The 21,226-nt window shown below is 33.6% G+C and overlaps 1 protein-coding gene across 2 annotated transcripts in view; it reads right to left on the bottom strand.

Moving 5' to 3' along the window:
• Positions 1–21,226, bottom strand: part of EMC2 (ER membrane protein complex subunit 2) — a 52,394-nt gene that overhangs the window by 14,258 nt on the left and 16,910 nt on the right. For both annotated transcript variants that reach the window (XM_027131606.1, XM_027131607.1), the window contains exons 5-9: positions 17,712–17,769; positions 7,965–8,050; positions 7,755–7,814; positions 2,245–2,326; positions 1,319–1,429 (exon numbers count right to left, since the gene is read on the bottom strand). In XM_027131606.1, the coding sequence (XP_026987407.1) occupies positions 1,319–1,429; positions 2,245–2,326; positions 7,755–7,814; positions 7,965–8,050; positions 17,712–17,769 (397 nt within the window). The remainder of the gene's footprint in view (positions 1–1,318; positions 1,430–2,244; positions 2,327–7,754; positions 7,815–7,964; positions 8,051–17,711; positions 17,770–21,226) is intronic.

Raw genomic sequence — 21,226 nt, 5'->3', positions numbered from 1 at the left:
CAAGCTGTTACAATTGGCACTAGTAGAATCCAGAAAAAATTTTTTGAAATCCCTTTAATCTGTTTTCTAATTATATTTTGCCATTTCTTTGCTAAAAATGATTTCATTTACGTTTCTTCCTGCCTCCATTTCTGCAATCAATCCTTTTCACTGAGCTCCAACAAAATATTCATCCGAAAGTCCATGAAAAGACTAGGATAAATTAAAATTTCAAAGGACTGGCCTATTAAAGAAGTTTATTTTTCTAGTCATTCTGACTGTAGAAAGGAGCTCATTTTATATAAATTTGAAGTTCATTAAATTCTTCCTCTATTTCCCATAGCTCTTGTTAACTGACTTTTTCTAAGCTCATCATTTAGCATACATAAACAAAAGAAATATTTAATTACATGCGTACCACACTGTTTTTCTATACCATAAAAAAAGTTTTAGTTTGGCATCAGAGATTTTATTTCTAATATGTCTTTTATAAACATAGTTCAAAAATATTTCATACAATTATAATTTAAGGTAAGAAATAAAATGTTGGGCATGAACCCAAGAATAACAAAACAATTAAGAAAAACAACGGGCTTCCCTGGTGGCGCAGTGGTTGAATGTCCGCCTGCCGATGCAGGGGACACCAGTTCATGTCCCGGTCCAGGAAGATCCCACGTGCCGCGGAGTGGCTGGGCCCGTGAGCCATGGCCACTAAGCCTGCGCGTCCGGAGCCTGTGCTCCGCAACGGGAGAGGCCACAACAGTGAGAGGCCCGCGTACCGCAAAAAAAAACAAAAAAGAATAAAACAAAAAAGAAGGAAATCACTTTGGGCTTCCCTGGTGGCGCAGTGGTTGAGAGTCCGCCTGCCGATGCAGGGGACACGGATTCGTGCCCCAGTCCGGGAAGATCCCACATGCTGCGGAGCGGCTGGGCCCGTGAGCCATGGCCACTGAGCCTGCGCATCCGGAGCCTGTGCTCCACAACGGGAGAGGCCACAACAGTGAGAGGCCCACGTACCGCAAAAAAAAAAAAAAAAAAAAAAGAAATACATAATATAGCTTTGTATCTGTTACTATTTAATTTCATAAAGGCAGATTTAAATTCTGATATAGTAAAAGATAATTGACAATAAAATGTCAAATAGCTGGGATATATTAACATTTAAAAATATAACTGCCTTACAACCTATTGCTCATAATTAACTAGAGGATAGAGGAAAATAATCATATGCTTATCAATGAAATACAAAAAAAAAAAAGAGGGAAGTGATTAACTGGGACGGTTAACGGACTTTAAATGACATTTCATAAAATAACATTAAACATGCACCTCAACTCACCATGTAAAGTCCAAACAAAGCTCTCATATTTCTGTTGTTCAGTTTCAATGCCTGTGCAAAATACTTTCTTGAAAGTTCAAGATTTTCAAGTCCACCTTGGGTATATTTAACCTGTTAAAAATTACGGAGTGCTGAAACCTGTTTATTTTACTACTTTGAAATATAGCATGTTTCATCATACCATAGGCATTAGTAATTGAAACAGATATTCTGTAAACAGATGCAAGATGTTAAAAGAATTCATCTTAAAGTTGTTAAAGCTAATCTAAACTTTAAAGCATAACCTACCCTCCAGAATCATTATATTCTATGAACATTAAGATCACTGAGCTTTTAAAATAAAAAAATGCTGCCAATATAAAAAAGGCAGTATAATTTCTATTTCAACTGCCTTCGAAATGCTTCACAACTTTATTTTCTATTACTAGTATTATAAAACTAGACTTCATAGTGAATTGTCCTTTCCTAGTTGCACTGACTTTCCTTAATGATGAAGTCCTTTTAACCTTATAGAATTCAATTGTATTGCTATTCTTAACAGTTAATCAAATAAGATAAATACTTCCTACTTTCCAAAATACTGACCTTAATATGAATTTCCTAGAATATGGATGTAAAAACTGTAATCACTGTAAATGCCTTAAAGTCCATTAAATGGTGATAACTGTGACATAATTCATAATTAGGAAAGAATACAGTATGCAATTAGAAAAATACAAAGAATTTCACTATTTTAAATAAGTGCATTTAACTGAAAAGTCAGTATTTCCATTATAGTATTAAAAATTTTACTCCCATAAATCAATTTTCATCACATCTTACATATTTATATACTTGCCTAACGTTAACGACATATTCTTAGTTCCATAATAATACCCACACCAACAAAAATAAAATCACATACAATTGTTTTTGAAAATACTTACTTCAGCATACTGCTGACAGTATAAGTGGTTGTGTGGATTAGTCATCATAAGCTCCTCTAAACAAAACGCCGCTTTAGCATAGCTGAAAAACATCAAGGAGTTAATTTTAAAAGTCATAAATTTTATGTCAGTTACACCTTAAAATAATTTAAAAACAATTTTAGTGACATTACACATTTTATTCCCAAAATACTTTAAATACCTTTATTAATAAAGTACCTATCTTGAATTCATAAATACGAATATCATATTTTTTAATGAAATGAATACACAGAAGCTTAAATCCTAAAGCAGCCTGTGAACTATCAAGAGATATTACATTTTTCTTTTTTTCTTATTTTTTTATGTATGTATGTATGTATGTATGTATGGCTGCGTTGGGTCTTCATTGCAGTGTGCGGGGCTTTCTCTATTTGCACCAAGCAAGGGTTACACAGTGCACGGGCTTCTCATTGCCGTGGCTTCTCTTGTTGCGGAGCATGGGCTCTAGGCGCGCAGCCTTCAGCAGCTGTGCCACATGGCCTCAGTAGTTGTGGCTTGCGGGCTCTAGAGCACAGGCTCAGTAGTTGTGGCGCACAGGCTTAGCTGCTCCACGGCATGTGGGATCTTCCCGGTCCAGGGCTCGAACCTGTGTCCCCTGCATTGGCAGGCAGATTCTTAACCACTGTGCCACCAGGGAAGTCCCGAGATATTAAATTTTTAAAACTGGGTCACTAGGATGACATCCAAACATAATTAACAACACAGGCTTCAAGATCTTGGATCAGGTTACATATAAAATAGGTTCTACAAGTCCACTGATCATTTAATAAAATATTCAAATAGTTAAAGTGTAATGAGGAAATAAACACTAAATATTCTCTATTCACTAAAAATCCTTTACAGACATATCCCACATATTCTATTACAAAGACTTTTCATTATTTAAGGTTACTGTCAAATACAAAGTTATTAAGTTATGAATTTCTAAACCCATGAAAAACAGATCAAGTTAGTGGTTTTGATATGCACTCTACTACTATTTAATCATGTGGTAGAGAAACAAAATCTTTACTGAAAACCTAAGGAGAAAACTGCTGCAAAGGGTTCTGGAAAAATAGTTTTATACCACATGACTATAATTCTCCTTAATGTATTTTATATGTTTAAGCCCTGTGAATATCCTTCCGATTTACAGGAAATCCTAAAGAACACAGGTCTTGTAAGATTCAGTCCCAGTGAGGAGGTTATGACATTACAACAGAAAAAGGCTACCTACAGTTATTTTTGACATCTGTCACCAATATACAAAGGTATCTATTTTACACTAATGTCTGATATACTTAGTTTTCAAAATATATACGTTGCAGTTTCAAACATGTGAAATACTGACTAATAATAGCTAACTTTTATTAGGTACTCATTATGTATCATGCACTTCTCTAGGTGTGTTACAAATATTAATTCATTTAATCCCACCAAAACCCTAGGAAGTAGGCAGACAGCCTACACTCTTAACCACAATGCATACTACCTATATACACTACACATCAGGATGAAAAATCGAGGTGGTGATGGTAGTGATGAATATGTCAACGGTAACATAAAAACAGGTACAGCAATCAAACCCAAAGGGTCAAAGGAACCAAAAACACCCTGCAGATTAGCCCCAAATCACAGCATTTTAAACTTATGAAGGACCTTATATATAATTCTCATCAAAGATCATGCTGCTATTTAGCCCTTTTCATATTTATGCCCAAAACCTAGTATTGGTTCTTGACATATGATAGCTATATAATGAATGACTGAACAAATGACAATAAATGTGTAGAACAAAAGTATTGTGACTACCTATCTGATATCTATTCATCATTGTGTAGAAGGGGAAGTCGTCTCTACCTTAAACACCAGCTTCATCAGAAAGATAGTTCCCTTCTAAATGTGTTCCTTTACGGTAACGCCAAAAATTCATATTAATGCTAAGAATAAATGTTCTTAGAGATTTAAATGGGTTGAGCAGAACAGTGACTCTGATTCTTATATAACATAATGTAAGATAAAATGGGCAGAGAGGAGTTTCTAATGAAAAATGAATGCCAAGATACTTTTCTCAAAAATTATTTAGTATCACATACGAGGGGATACCTTCCCCCAATTTTACAAAATATAAAATCAAATTAATTTTGTGGATAAAGTATAGAATCAAATAAACTTAGAGCTGGAAGGAGTGAGAAATGGTCTAATCCAGTTTTTCTCAGCCAGGGGTACACAAGAGTATTAAGCCATACAAAAGTGATTTGAGTGATGACTATTTTCTCAGTTCTCCCAAGATGGTACATAGCCAATACCAATGCAGATATATAAAGAAATTAATTCATTACATACAACTCATGAGACTAAGATTTAGAGAAGTCAAAATAATTGGAATCCATTTAAAATAGAATAACCACTATTATTACTACATTAGAGTCAGTAACTAAAGCTTTTGAAGTTCTTCTGTTCCTCACAAAAGCATATGTATAGGTTATAATATTTGTTCCTTGACTGCTTTATCAACATTGTGATTTTTCCTTACAGGATTCTGATAATTCCCTTTGTTATAGAATTTTATAGTAAGGCTGTACCTACAATAATCACAATCATAATCAATCTTTACTAAACTGCTCCCTGCTGATATAACATCTATTTTTAACTACAGATCAAGTACAAAAAAATTCAGTATCTTTGTTTAAAATACATATTTTTGTTTATAATATGTACTGTGGGTTAAGGCATAAATCATGACAAATTTTTTATACTTAGAGCAAGTGTCTCAATGTGATCAACTGGTGTGACATATACCACTAGAGTAACTGTATCTAGAATTTATAAATCAGAAGCAAATTTAAATTAAAATAACTTAAAGACATAAAAAAAGTATGTGGCAGAATTCTATATCCCCTTTTCTCTCTATAAAATCACTGAATAGACTTATATGAACAGTCTACTGTGGAAATTTATTTGGAGTAAAAAAGTCTACATCTAGATTCGCAATGCTGCCTGTGACTTACTATAACTATTAATATGAAGAAAAGAATGTCAAAATATTAAATATATCAAGCAATTCCTAAATTGGTTCATTTTTGCCACCAGGTCCACAAAACTGTGGTAAACTGACATTCCACAGTAACTTACTACTTGTACCAACAATACCCTACCGAAGACAATGACTTGCTCAAACAAGTTAAATGAATTAAGTGAACATTCTAATTTTCATACAGTTTCAAAAAATCTGAAGACATTTATTTCCACTCACTGTAAATCTGAATATCCCTTCTAAGTGTTCAATTAGAAAAAATAAACAGACATTGTGTAAGTAACTAGCTTCAAGACCAAAAAGAGTTTTGTAATACAAGATAAAAGGGTAGGCAGAATGTAAGTATCATTTCCCATGAAAAGAAACTATTTTTCAGGTGCTTTTCTGTCTTTGTATCTCTTGATTTCTTGTGATTCTTCAGTTCATTTCTCTTAAATGTACATCCAACTCTATCTCAATAAACTCTTTAGAGATGCAAAACAAAGCAAAACTGAATGTGGCTATTACAAGGTGAGGCAAATAATAAATTTAATGATAGGTTAAAAATAAAGTATAACCTATTTGAGAACTAAATATAGAAATATTACAAATACATGTAAAAAGGTAAAATTGATAAAGAAGTAGAAGAAAAAAACAGATATATATTTATATAGTTCTTAGAGGACAGAAAACCTGAAAGCAATATAAATTGATATATCTGACCATCTAAAAATATAAAGTTTCTATAAGTTAAAAAAATCAATATTAAAAAGACATAATAAACAAGGATATATTCTTGACAGGACAAAGGCTCATATCATTTACATAAAGAGCTCTTAAAAAACGTGTAACCAATTTTCACTTACCAAAATTTGCAAAGATTAGAAAGAATAGTAGCACCTGGTGTTGTTAAGTGGACATTCTAATAATTGCTAATGTGAGAGTAAACTGACACTACCTTTCTAGTGCACATCTAGGAATGATTTATCAAAACCACTGAAAATGTGCATATCATTTAATCAAGTAATTCTACTTCTAAGAATTTAGCCCAAGGAAAAATTTAAATAAAGATAATCATTATATGTATGTGTAACTGAATCACTTTGCTGTATACCTGAAACTAACACAACATTGTAAATCAACTATACTTCAATAAAAACAAAAACAAAAACAAAACCCTAAAAAACAAACAAAACAATACTGAGCCTCCAATCTATGAATTTGGTATTTAGGTGTTCTTTAATTTCATTAATTAATATTTTATAGTTTCCAGCATACAAATAATTTACATTTTAATAAAATACTTTATAAATGTTGACTTTAAAACAATGAAAAATAGAAACATTACCACTTAACCAAATACACTACCACTCTTACATACGTAAGAGAAAGGTAAGTATATTTACAAATATGATCATACAAGCATCCAAACATGGTTCAGGAAATAACTTCCAAACAAAAAACAAAGAGAATCTGATAGCCAGCATATATAATAGAGAAATGAAAAATGGTTCCCAGAATACAGTACACATTCATTAAGTGACATTTTATTTTCGCCGCCACTTTTATTAGAATTACACAGATAATACATTAACTCTATTTCACATACATATATACCCCTGAGAAAAGGCAAGAGACAAGTATCTTCATTCGATATTATTTCCTATGTCAGCTATTTGTACTATGAGGATGAGGTTAAGTATTCTAAGTATTCGTGCACAGTAAGAATATGTGCATGAGAATCTGATTCTGTTCTCTGAAAAGGAAGGAAAGAAACAATGTGATATACTTCAGACTCCTCACTAAGAAAAAAGGGGAAAAAAAGCCTGCCTCTAGATAGAGGTTAGCGTTAATGCTGTGATATTAGAAAACTTGCGCTAAGACTGGGCTAATCCTCTCACACTGGGATTTCCTCCTGTCACTGCAATAAAAAAAAGCTAACAAAAACATTAAATATCCAATAAGCAAGTTCCTACAGCATTCAACATTCTTGATTATTCTTGGTTTTTTACCCAGGCAACAGAATGCTTCTACTTTGGAAGAGTTGATTCTCTTAGCACTAAGGCTAATAAATGCATACAATTGACAGAATTTTTAAACAGCAGGGAGTATAATACTCTTTGTATGTAAGAACAATTTAAATTCTAAAAATTCACAATTTTGATTCACTAAAAATAACCTTAGCTCAGCACATACATGCCTTTCTAACTCCAAAGAATGCCATCTGTATTTGAAAGAAAACTCATTTCCCAAACAAAAATAATTTAGCAAAACACAAATGACCTACTTAAAGCAATTCACATATTATAACCAACAAACTGTCGATTTGTTTTTCTTCATTTATTTATTTTGCTAATTTAAAATGACGTGATTCATACCTCTCACCAATCCTTTAGAAACTACTATGCCTTCTGAACTTATATAGTGATGAAAATTGCACTCCTTAACGAAATTTTATGTGTTAACGACTTACTCATGTTCATTGATATAAAGTTCTGCAAGTTCATGCCAGGCTTCTTGGTCTCCAACAAATCTGGTGAGAGGAAAGGGAAAAAAAGTAAGTGTGTAGATATTCTATAAATGAACAGCATGGAGGCAAAAAGGAAAATCAAATGCAAATTCCATTTTAATTAAAAAAGATTTATCAGAATAACAAAACACAATCCTCTTGTAAGACACTCACTGTTCCAGATACTCATTCAGTTCCCGAATGGCCTCCACATTTTTCCCCTGGGCTTTTCGAATGGCAATCTTACGCTTTCTTGCAGCCTGTGGGTTGACATTAATAAAGGATTAGACCCTCATGATTCCCTGGGTTTTTGTAAAGAGGTAATTTGACTGTGCAAATTATTATCTCAATGCCAGTGAAATTCCATTGTAAAACTACTGCTTAGTGGGAGTTTATAAACATACCCCATGACATCCCACTGGGGAGTTCAAACATTCCTCTAACAATCACATGTGCTTTACTTTTGATGTACACAATGTATGCATCATTTCATTCAAATAAATAACCATCCAGATTCTGATAATTACAAGCCAGCAGGGAATCCTAATCTTTATCCAGCCTAAAGTCCTTTACTCTGTCTCATTCATAAGATCTGTATCTTAAGAGATAGAGGGATAGTGGAGATTAGAAAATAATCTTACTGTGGCCACTTGAATGTCATTATACAAATATGGCTTCAAATAACTTTTTTCACAATTTCAAGAGAAAAATCTACCTAAGAGTCTTTCAAAACAATAATATAGGTGCTGAAAGAAATATTTTATAATAGACAAAACATTTAAAACCTGAAACTTAAAGCTTTTTAAATATATAAAAATCAATGCCATTTATTTATACATTCATCAAATATGTAACAAACATCTGTTGTTTGCCAGGTACTGTGCTGGACAATGAAAATATAAGGATAAAAAAAAGGAAAAGATAATTCCTTGCAGGAGCTCAGTCTGATAAGAGAAAGAGACATCAAATAAAAAGACAATAATAGAGATATCTAAGATGTTGTGGCAACACAGAGGTGATCCTAACAAGGCTGTGGCAGATGGGAGGAAGTGGAAGCACAGGAAGCAAAGAGCGTCCCAGATGTGATACCTGGGCTGAAAGAGAAAGTGCAAGTAGACATTAAGAAAGCAGAAAAGAAAGTTGTGTGGAGGGACGATACTGCACAGTAGGAGAACACAGGAGCAAAGGCATAGGAGACAGCAGCATTGTGTATAATCAAGACTGTATGTTTGGGGCTGAAGTGACTGGAGGGCTCTGTGTGAATTATTAAATTTATATCCCCTCCATCTCTGTTTAATTCAATGCAGAAGACTAAACAATAAAACACTATAATTAGGGCTAGGTTAGGCTTATTAATTATGAACATGATTGTCATTGTTTTATGTAAAACACACTCCACAAGATACAGACAAGGGAAGTACTGTAAAATGAATGGGGCCTCTTTAGACCAAAGGAGCTATCTGTCCTGGGGTGGAAAAGGTGGGTTTTTGCTCTGAAAAACTGAAAGTCAAAATATCAGAGTGAATCAAGAGACTCCCAATAAATATGACCAAAAGCAATATTTATAATAATAGTGATAACAATATTTCAGTAATGAAAGAATGACACATTTGTTAAAAATGTATACCCCTGATTATATGGTTCATGCTGAATGCCTACCAGAACACCTGCCACACAGCAGGAACTCAAATATTTTTGGAATAATTTCACTATGCACAACAATGAAAGTGCCATAATAAATGTAAAGTTTAAGTCTCAAGAATTCAGAAGGAAAGGAAAAGTAAAGCTCTAAAAGTAACTCAATCCTAAAGCCTTTAGGAAGAATATTAGACTTCAAATGTACGCCTTATTCCAAAGTCCTTCTGAAAATAGGTGAGGATTAAATTAACACAATTAAGAAACTAATTTCTTTGGGGCATATATTATCTAATTTCACCAGTTCAACAGAATTTGAAACATTTTTGTTTATTCATTTCATTTTTGATGACACTACTTCTTCCACAGGCAATATGTTAGAGCGGAGAGTCTAGGTTTTGAAATAAAAAAAAACAAGGAACTGAATCCCAACTCTTGTCACTTACGAGTTTTCTAACCAAGACCAAAACATCCGACCTGCCCAAACTTCAATAATACCACCAATCTCCAAGTATCAAAGTGAAGTATCTAACACAGTACACAGCATATAACAGTACTGAATAAATGTTATCTTCCTTCTTTTTTTACCTTTGGTCTATGCTTAATATATATGTGTTAAACCTTGCCAAAAGCTCTGCCTATGAGATCTTTAAAGAACTGGCACAGGCTTGCTTAGTTTAATATTGATATATTGCCCCAATCCTTACAGGATTTGTATCAGCTGAAATGAGATATTGTATAGATGCAGTGAAACTTGTTGAAAATACTGCATTCAAATGCCACAAATAAGAGACAAAAAGTCAAAGTATAAACATGAATAGCAACTAATACCTCTACAGTAAGAGATGTGGTATGAACACTGTAATGGACACCATTATTCACAAAATGAGTTTCGTTTTTTTAAAAACACCTGTCTAATATTAACTCATTTTCTCATTGATTTGACAAGAGAATCATGTCTCTACTGTTGAACAAACACCAAAATTTTTAGGTCAGCAGCATTTTGCAGAATACAGTTTATAAAGCACTGCTAGTGTTTCAAAGATAATTAATCTTTAAAAATGCCTTTTTAAAACACAATCCTTTTGTAAATAATGAAAAACAGAGGTTTAAACAACCTAAATGCATCAAAAGAGGTAGGATGAGAAGTAGGATCTCAAATTTCTCATTCCCATTCTAGATTTATTGATAAGAGTTCCTGAAACTGAAATATTACAGATTAATTTGTTACTATTATTTTGAATTATGTATATTTATAGTAGGTGGAATGCCATAATTTTATAACGTAAAACAGAAATTCAGTATTAACTTTGTAATAGCCTATTTTAAAAACTAAGAGTTTTCCACCTAACAAACACTTCAGTGAAGTATAAGCAAAGATTTTAAACATAAGGTTTTACTAATCAATTTGTGAAACATGCCCCAAAATCTCTACTATAATAAGCAATACACTGCTTAACCATGTAAGGCCTAAGATAATAGTAACTTATCTCCTAATATTATAAGGTTTAAAACACACTTTTAAGAGGTAACTATTCAACTATGCAAAGCCAGTCTTCCTAATGAAACTATACATGACAGCTTAAAGAAAAACCTATATGGCAATCACTATCATACAGGCAACAATGGATCATTAAGTCACATACAACAGCCCTCTACAGAAAAATACTACCACATTCTGGCACAAAAACCATGATCATTTAAAATAAGCATTAAGCAGGGATTTCATTTCCGGCCAAGATGGAGTAACAGGGAGCGGTTGTACCCTCTTGCCTGAGACCATGAAAGAACTGTACTATATATATAAAACAACCACTTTTAAGGCATAGGACGACAGGCAAAAAAGGAGAGTTGATCCCTGACAGGCAGAAACAACTGAGGTGGGCCCTGACTGACTGCTTTGAGAGAGTTTCAAGGGTGCTGGGCAAGAAAAGAAAATCAGGTTGAGCTGTGAGTTCATAAGGAGCTCAGAGTCCAAGAAGATCAAAGAGGCTACAGTTCACGGGACAGAGTACAGGAGAAGAGAGAAAAATACAGAATGGAGACTCTAAAGAGATTTGCCTTGAATCTCAAGGGTTTCCCTCGAGTACTCAGGTTCGCACTGATCAGTGCATGTGTATGTGGAAACCACTACAGCCAAGGAAAGATCTACCAGAAAAGTTTACGAGAAAATGTGCCCAGAGCTCACACAGGGCTGGGAATAGTGCCCCTTCCTACCAGCCAGACTGGAAAATGCCATGATTCCTGGGGCAGTGAACAGACTACCCAGAAGAACATAATGGGGAATTAATTAGTCCCAGTATAAACACTGTTCTGGTCCTGTCTAACAAAGACCCAAAAGGATGAAATTGTTTGCAAGTAACTTAATGATCTCTCACAAGAAAGCTCAAACAATATATATAAGAATACAAAAATCAAAAGGAGCAAAGAGAACTTTAGAGTATGATGGTTTTGTTCATTATGATTGTGGTGATGGTTTCACAAGTGTATACAAATGTCCAAACTTATCAAATTATACACCTTAAATATGTGCAGTCTACTCTACATCAATTATATGCCAAAACAGTTTTTAAAATAGCACTAATTAGACATTAAGTAGAGTCTTGACTATCAATTTCCATTTATATTTCTTTCTTATACTTTTTATCTTATAAAATATGCCAATATTCTGAATTTTTCTGTATTTCTTGTTTAGATCAACCTTTGTAAAAGTCAGTTTAAGTCAAAAATGAAAACTGTTCCACATTTTACAAGATTTTAATAATGGAGTCAGAATTTCTATTATAAACTATGCAACTTCAAAACATTCTTATGACCATAAATTTCTTACATACCTCTGTATATGTACAAGGAGCTAGCTAGCAATTTTTCCTGAAAGACATATCACATCTTAAAAAAAAATGAGGCCACGTAGGGAGAGAACCTAGAAAATGATTAAAGGGTTAAGGTCTACCAGCAAAATACAACCTAGAAAGCCCCCTACCCCAGATGTTGGGACACAGAAACAGACCACGCCAACAAAGGGAAAGCAGAGTTCCAAGTTCTTCTGCCTCCGAGGCTTATGCCGTGACCCTGGGAAATATGGCATTCTAAAAGCATTTTCAGGGCCTTCCCTGGTGGTGCAGTGGTTGGGAATCTGCCTGCCAATGTGGGGGACACGGGTTCGAGCATGGGAAGATCCCACATGCCGCAGAGCAACTGGGCCCACGCATCACAGCTACTGAGCCTGTGCTCTGGAGCCCGCGGGTCACAACTACTGAGCCCACGTGCCACGGCTGCTGAAGCCTGCGCACCTAGAGCCTGTGCTCTGCACACAACAAAAGAAGCCACTGCAATGAGAGGTCCACGCACCTCAACGAAGAGTGGCCCTCGCTTGCCGCAACCGGAGAAAGCCCGCACACAGCAACGAAGACCCAACACAGCCAAAAATAAATAAATAAAATTTATTAAAAAAAAAATAAACCATCTTCACTCTTGGCACAGAGGCAATTACATCTAATTCCAAAATAAGACTTCAAATATTTGATATATCATAACAGGCAGTTCACGATTGGAGGCAAAATCTGATCTTTCTGAAATATGAAATATAACTAAAAAGATAAGAATTATTGTACTTTCTTTCTGAAAGGCATTCATTCATTCAACAAGTATTTACTGAAGGCATATATGCTAGGCATTGTTGCATGCAATGGACATAATTTTTCCCTCAAAGAGCTTTCAAAGGATGAAAAGCCTACTTTTACTTTAAAAGCAGGCAAACAAAAAACTGACCGGTGTTGGGGTAATCTAAAGGATAAAAAGCTCACAGTGAGCCTAATTCAATACTTGATTTTGATGAGCTGGTGACGAAAATTTTCATACTTCAGAGTTATCCTTCTAAAATAACATTCATATCTAAGTTTGCATCATTTGTATATTTTTATTGCAAAATATACTTTCATCCAACCCCCATCCTCTTCAATTCTACTTATCCTAGGTTTAGATCCCCATAATCTCTAGCCTAAGACAGAACAGCCTCCAAATTACTATTTCATCTCTTTTCACCTCTTTCAAACCAACTCCCGTATTACTGACAAAGTTATCTCTAAAAAAAAATCTGGTGGAATTTCACTAATCAAAATTTGACTTCATTCTCCATTTTCTAAGAATAAAAATTAAAATTCTGGGGCTTCCCTGGTGGCGCAGTGGTTGAGGGTCCGCCTGGAGATGCAGGGGACGCGGGTTCGTGCCCCGGTCCGGGAAGATCCCACGTGCCGCGGAGTGGCTGGGCCCGTGAGCCATGGCCGCTGAGCCTGCGCGTCCGGAGCCTGTGCTCCGCAGCGGGAGAGGCCACGGCAGTGAGAGGCCCGCGTACCGCAAAAAAAAAAAAAAAAAATTAAAATTCTGTTACACCCAATATCTTGTAATAACTTATAATGGAATCTAATCTGCAAAAAGGCCCAAATCACTATGCTGTATACCTGAAACTAACAGAATATTGTAAATCAACTATACTTCAATTAAAAACAAAAAAAGAAATAAAAATGTATTGATAATGCAGAAAAAAATTAAAATTCTAAAGTGTAACATACCAGGAGGTTCACAAATGTAGACTTTCTTGTATCGCTAGTCACTCTGAACAATGAACCAACTAAAAGGTATAAAATATTGTTCCTTAGAGCCCTAGTTTTCCTCAGCAGTAAATCAGTCAGGAAGAAGGGGGAGGTTAAAACTTACAAAGAGCACCAGAACCATGCCCTCTCTTCAACAAGAATAGAAATGAAATTTCATGCGAAAATCGTGTTAAAGGAGGCAGTTCAAAAAGAGAAATACACCTGGCCCTTTAAGCCCTTTAGAAGATATTAAACATCACTCATAATGCAAATTAAAACAAAGTAACATTTTTAACTAATTAGACTGGCAAAGGTTAAACACAAAAAAAGCTGATAATATGCCACCTGGGAGGATACAGGGCAAGAAGCACTCTCATATACCAAATAAATGAGTATAGACAGCTAAAAAGCTTCTGTGGAGGGAAATCTGGTAACAACTATCAAATTTTAAAATACATGGACCTCCAGACTAGGAGACTTCACTTCTAGGAATCTATCCTACAAATGACATGTACTGCAACACTGTTTCTGGGAAGAATATATCAGATACCAAGGGGACTTAATTAAAAGAAAGTTTTCCATCAAGACAGGGATTATATATCCATGCATTACAATGCTATGCAGGTACCTAAAGGATGAGGTAAAGGATGTGCTGACAGCACACGAACTTTAAAAGATATTGCTAGGTAGAGTATGCTACCATTTGCATTTCCAACCACTCTCCCTGTCAAAAGTGACACACATGCACACACACCTATTTGTGTGTGCATGAGAAAAAATTTCTGGAAGAGTTCTTAAGAAATTGTTAACAACGTTTGCCTAAGTGAAGGAGGACTTGAGATCAGGGGTGGGAGGACTTATTTTTCACCATATACTCTGTACTGTTTGTAATTTTTTAACATGGGTACATGTTACTTTTTTCAAAAGAATATTTTACAGCTTTTTAAAAATAGATGAGATGTCCCATTTAAGCAATCTCCCAAAATCTGAAAACTTCCATTTTAATCACTTTATTCTTTTTTCCCTAGGTAGGCCATGTACTTTAATAATGCTAAGGCTTACTCATGTCATTCATGGGATACAATGTCTTTCCCCAGCCTACCACCTTTGTCTTATTTAAGCCATACTCATCCTTCAAGGCCTACAAGGCTCAAAAGTAATGCAGCAAATCACCAGAGTCAGGATTCAATAAGTCTATTTCAAAGTCCATAATGTGTTCATTATATCATGCTATCTCTCTAAAAACAAAGTCAAGGATGGTGTCTAATTCATCCTGATAGTCTCCACAACAAGCATGTTGCAAGCACTCAACAAACATTTTTTGAAAAAATAATGAATGAATGTGAGAGGGAAAGAGAGCTCCTTAAAGCTTTAATGAACAGCCTCATTTCTATACTGGATATATAGGAACACATAAGCAGATTAAAGAGTCACATGATCAGCTTTAGACTATGCAAAGCTCTACAGTATAAAAGCTTGAATTATAACTATCGTGTCTTCTACATAGTAACTTTACTGTTTAATATAAGTAAAGTCTTCCCCTACTAGACTTTATTAGTTCTAGGTCTTATATGCCTTTGTTTTTCTCCCTTAATGTCTAACACAGTGCTTTCTATGGATACAGTAACAGAAATAGTGTCTTTATTCTTAGTAACACCAACATTTTCGTGGCTCTTCACAGGTACTCAATAAACATTTACAGAAGGACAGAAGGGACTGAGAGGAGACTAGATAAAAATAATATTTGACGAAAGAATAGTACATCTAGCAAAGCTGAATTTAGTTACCTTGTTCTAAAATGTTTACCTAACAACCAAATAATTTAGTTATTACCCCCTCATACATAGTCTATGAGGGGAGCCAAACCATAAAACATGGAAAGTACTACAAAGATAGAATAATATTTAGTTACATATTATCTGAGAATCTGAAGTAGTGAAATACTTTATTTAAAATATGCCCAACTTAAACTGAGAGAAGTAAAATATGACTCCTAATTCAAAAAAATAAATTACAAACTATTAATCTTTTAAACTAGTATGAGAAAACTACATGAAACAACTTTTATGTCATATTTCATATTACACAGAAATATCGCTGTGTAAAAAATGAATACCTTTGAAACTGTGGTAAAGTCTTAGAGCTGAAATAAGTACATGAGAAAATCTCTAGGAAAAGAAAAATGGGGCTTTTTATAAGGGACTGTTTTATTAAGACAGATGGTAAGCTATTAGGATAAATAAGATTTAAGGATTATTCAGAACTTCTCAATTTTAACTCTCTTTTTATTTGGGATATCTAAATTAACTGGGTTTTTTTAATAACAGGTAGGCTTGCAGCTCTGTCAAAATTTTCCCTGAACTTTCTATATTTTGAGAATCCTCACAAAATGATGAATCCTTACCACTCAAATATCTACAAAACACAACACCTAGAAAGTTTCCAGAGAAAATATCCCTGGGGTGAGACTGTATTAAAAGCAATAATCTAAACCATTCCACAATATATATATACACATATCAAATCACCAAGTTGTGTAACTTACACAATGTTAATTATATCTCAATAAAGCTGGGAAAAAATATTATTCAAGCAAAAAAAAATACATATTCCTACAGGTAACAAAAGGGGCAAGGAGAGGTCAGGGATTTATGACCAATAAATGCCTGGTATAAATGCTATCTAAAAATTGCATACTTCAATATTAACTTCCAAACTTAGCATAAATAATTTAAAATGAATCAAGTTACCAATGTTCAATCAGTATTTCTGCATCTTTTAATCCACAATCATACATTATATGACTTTTTAAAATGTATATTTTTAATAAACTACTTGGCAAATAAGAGAAAACCTTCACGTAGTTGTATTATGTGTTAACATAACAATCTGTCTCTATAAAGGGAAAAAACAAACTCAAACTGATTATTATTTAAAAACTCTAAAAATATTTACTTTACTTTAGCAGGCATATGTGTGTATGGATAGAATAATATGAAACACTGAAACGCCTGATACGTTATCTAGCATCTCTGACTTTTCATTTAGTAAAAGGTAAGTCTGAGGGAAGCCATTATGCCAATATAGTAAACTAAAATGTTCTCAATATTAAAAAAAAATTTTTCACCAGGGTGTTTTTAAAACAGATAAACTACGTAAGTATATTTGAAACAAATTTTCTGCCCAATAAACTGAGATAAATATTTGTTCAAAATCAGAATTAAAGATGTTATATTAAGGAAAACATATACATATATATATCCCTATTCAGGTATAAGGAAGAAAGCAAAACTGAAAAAAAAAAGCCTTCATTAATCAATTCCATATACTAATTACTGAGGTGACGTCTTTCATTTTTGATGAAGACAACTAAAATATAACTACCCAAACCAGAGAAGTTAGTATTCCATAAACTTCAAAGTATTACAAAAACAATAAGCTCTGCTAGGTGTTTTTTTTTGCAAGCACATAAAATTCATTCTTTCTAAATTTCAACTAGCTTCTTTCTAATAAGAGATATTGTAAATCAAATTTTACTGAAGAATTTTAAACCTATTTTTTTAAATGGCCCATCATGAAATATTTAAAATAACAAAATAGAACATGGTTCCATGTGTTTTTTTCCATTATTTCCAAAATAAATTAATTTCACTTCTTAAAACGAATTGATCTTCAGCACAACCAGCTAACTTACAGTGTTAGTTGGATCTTCTTGTAAAATTCGATCATATAGCTGTATAGCATCATCATATCTATTTAAAAAGAAAAACAAATATCAAGAATCATTACCTTAAAATTTAGTGACAAATAGTAAATACAGAAAATGATTAAACTGGCAGGACTTTATATGCATTTACAATTGCTACTAAGCCTCTTCTGATCTTCACATGACAGCAAGTTTGCTACAATGTCATTTTCTAAGCAAAAAAAAAAAAAAATGTATAAAGTATTTATAGAAAAACTTACTTCAAAAACATACTGATTCAATTTGGCCTAAATACAAAGGTAAAAACTAGCAGCTCAAAGAGACACCTTTGTGGTCCTAGTTATACATAGAATTACAGCTAATAAACCATGAAAAAAAGTTTAATTTTAACAAATATATTCACAAGGAAATGATCTAAGTATTAGTTCTCCTTTAATAAATATTTATGACAGCTTTTCTTAGTTGAGCTGGTGAAGTTCAATTCATTAAGTACCTATTAAGTATGCACACATAATACACTTTGCTGGGTTAGTCTCATATGGGAAATAGTTAACAAGTTTATCAAATGAAAAAATAATCAAATATGGCAGGATATAACTAAGAAGCCAAAATTAACATTATATGATACTCAATCAAAGGGAGGAATACATCAGAAATCACATAAAGAACTTTACCTAACAATATACTCCTATACACCGTGATCTTATTTGGAATACAAGGACATAGTCGAGTGATTCTGAAATTCCCTCCTAACCATACCCACAACCCCCAACTCCCTTCCAATCAATTTCTCCACTTCCGGATATAGATCTTTAGAGAAAGCAAAAAACGATGTTTAAACACTTTTACAGCAATATTTATAAAACTAGGGACGGCAGATATACTCTTGTGATCTATTCTTAAGTTCCCTATGATAATTTTTTTATTTTTCTCTTAATGTTATTCAACACATGAATATTCTATATCATCATGGTGACACATCTTTTAATCAAACACCAGCCCACAATTTTAGTGACCAAGCCTGTATCTGTGGTTGTGGTCATGCCAGTAGCTAAGAATATTTGACTACTGTAGCAGACTACTGAGAAAAATAAAATCAGACTTAATTTGTAAATATGTCCATACCATGCAAAGTCCAAATAACATCACTGTACACTAAGTTAATCAGACTTAGCAATAGCTCAAAAAAAGAAAATTAGTTTGGACACCAAACACATGATTATATAGTAGGTATGCTAGCCTCATAAGAACCTGCAACTATATGGAGAAAGAGAAAATAGTATCATTAAACAAGTATAAAATAAAGTATATAAACAGTATATAAACAAGGGCAAAATTAATGCCATAGAGCACGGGTTCTCACAAGACACAGTACATGAGAATCACTTGGGGATCTTTTCCCAACTATATAACTTCTAGGAAATATATTGGAAATGACAGAGGAAACTATTCATTCACTTCATTAATAGAATGATAATTTGAATTTTAGTACTTTCTAGTTTTTTTGGTATTTTATTAGAAACCATACATTGTTTTCACAGTTATATGAAAATATACATGTAAGGCACTAATACTGGTTTTATATTTGAACATATTTAAGTTATATTATAATAAAAAAAGTAATTTATGTAAAAACTGGGTGTGATGATTAGTTTTATGTGTCAACCACAGGGTGCCGAGATCAAATATTATTTCCGGGTATGTCTCAGGGTGTTTCAGATGAGATTAGCATTTGAATCCATGGACTCAGTAAAACAGATTACCTTCCCTAATATGGGTGGACACCATCCAATCCCTCAAGGGCCTGAATAGAACAAAGGCAGAAGGAAGAATTTACCTCTTTTTACTGCCTTACACTGTTGGAGCTGGGACATCTCATCTCACTTTCTCTTGCCTTCAGACCTGGTCTCAGACTGAATTACAGCACCAGCTTTCCTGGGTCTCCAGGTCACAGAGAGCAGATCCTGGGACTTCTTAGCCTCCATAACTGCCTCATAATAAATCTCCATTATATATATATGTATATGTATACACACACATATACACACATAAATATACATACATCCCACTGGTTCTGTTTCTCTAGAGAGTCTTGCCTAATACACTGAAGGTCCATAAAAATTTACCTTTAGTCAGCAACGTTCTCAAATCTGCCTGTCTATTCTCCTGCATTACACCCCTAACAGACTGATTTCAGTAGTGAGGACTAGGCAACTACATATTTTTTAAATGCCACAGATAATTCTAATTCACACAATCATGTATGAGAATCAATGGTTAAAGGTCCTGTGTAACAAAAACATATAACAGCCACTCTTTCAGAAAAAAACAGTAAAACCTTACTAGGTAAAATGATGATATGAGTTTCAATTAAAGAATAAAAGCTTAAAGAAATTAAAGTTCACTAGGTTTCTTAGAAACCTGAGTTAATACTTAAAAATAAATTATTGTTACCATATCAATTTTTTGTATGGCTGGAAAGAGGGTAGAATGATAACTATTAAAATGTGTTAAAAAGATAATTTGAAAAATCATTCATCTTGGACTCTGGGATGTGCTTTGCTATTCACATATTTTAAGAACGGGCTAGGAACTCATACTACTTGAAGTAAAACAAAAAGTGGTATTAGAGTAGAATACTGATTCAGGAGCAATCCTTTGCAGATTTCTTCCATTCTGTCCTCTGATTCAAAACTATTTTCTGCTAACCTATAATAATACTATTTTATTTATTTTTATTTATCCATGCCCTTTGCTAACTGAGAAGATCCAAAGATATTAAAATATACATATACATAAACACATAAGCCAAAAGCCAAGAAATAGAAGGGTTAAGAAAAACTATATCTATAGATCCTATGTGAAAAAAGCTGCTACAATTGAGGTACAAGTTAACCCTGTCTCACCTAAAACACCAAGTTAAAAAGGTAAGAAACAACAAGCTGACTCTAAAATGAATATAAAAATTTAAGAGACTCAGACAAAATAATCTTGAAAAAAAAACCCCACAAAGTTGAAGGACTCACACTTCCCAATTTTAGAACTTACTACAAAGCTACAATATCAATACTGGGATCGATACAGTATGGTATATAATAAACATATACATCGATGGAACAGAATTGAAAGCCCAGAAATAAAACATTGCATTTACATTCAATTGATTTAATTGCCCAAGACAGTTAAATGGGGAAAGCAGTCTTTTCAACAAATGGTGCTGGAACAACAGGATATCCACAAAAGAAAGAATAAAGTTGGACACCTTCTTCATACTATATTAACTCAAAAGTGTCAACGACCTAAATGCAAAAACTGAAACTATAAAACTATTAGAAGAAAAGAGGTGTAATCTTTGTGACCTTGAATTAGGCAATGGTTTCTAGAAATAACACCACAATGACAAGCAACAAAAGAAAAAATGAACTGAACTTCATAAAAAAATCAAAATCCTTTGTAATCAAAGACACCATTAAGCAAGTGAAAGACAACTCACATAATGTAAA

This window comes from Aethalodelphis obliquidens, unplaced genomic scaffold, assembly GCF_003676395.1.
Source record: "Aethalodelphis obliquidens isolate GAN/ISIS:26980383/991018 unplaced genomic scaffold, ASM367639v1 scaffold39, whole genome shotgun sequence".
NCBI lineage: Eukaryota > Metazoa > Chordata > Mammalia > Artiodactyla > Delphinidae > Aethalodelphis > Aethalodelphis obliquidens.
This window is presented reverse-complemented; position numbering and strand designations above follow the sequence as displayed.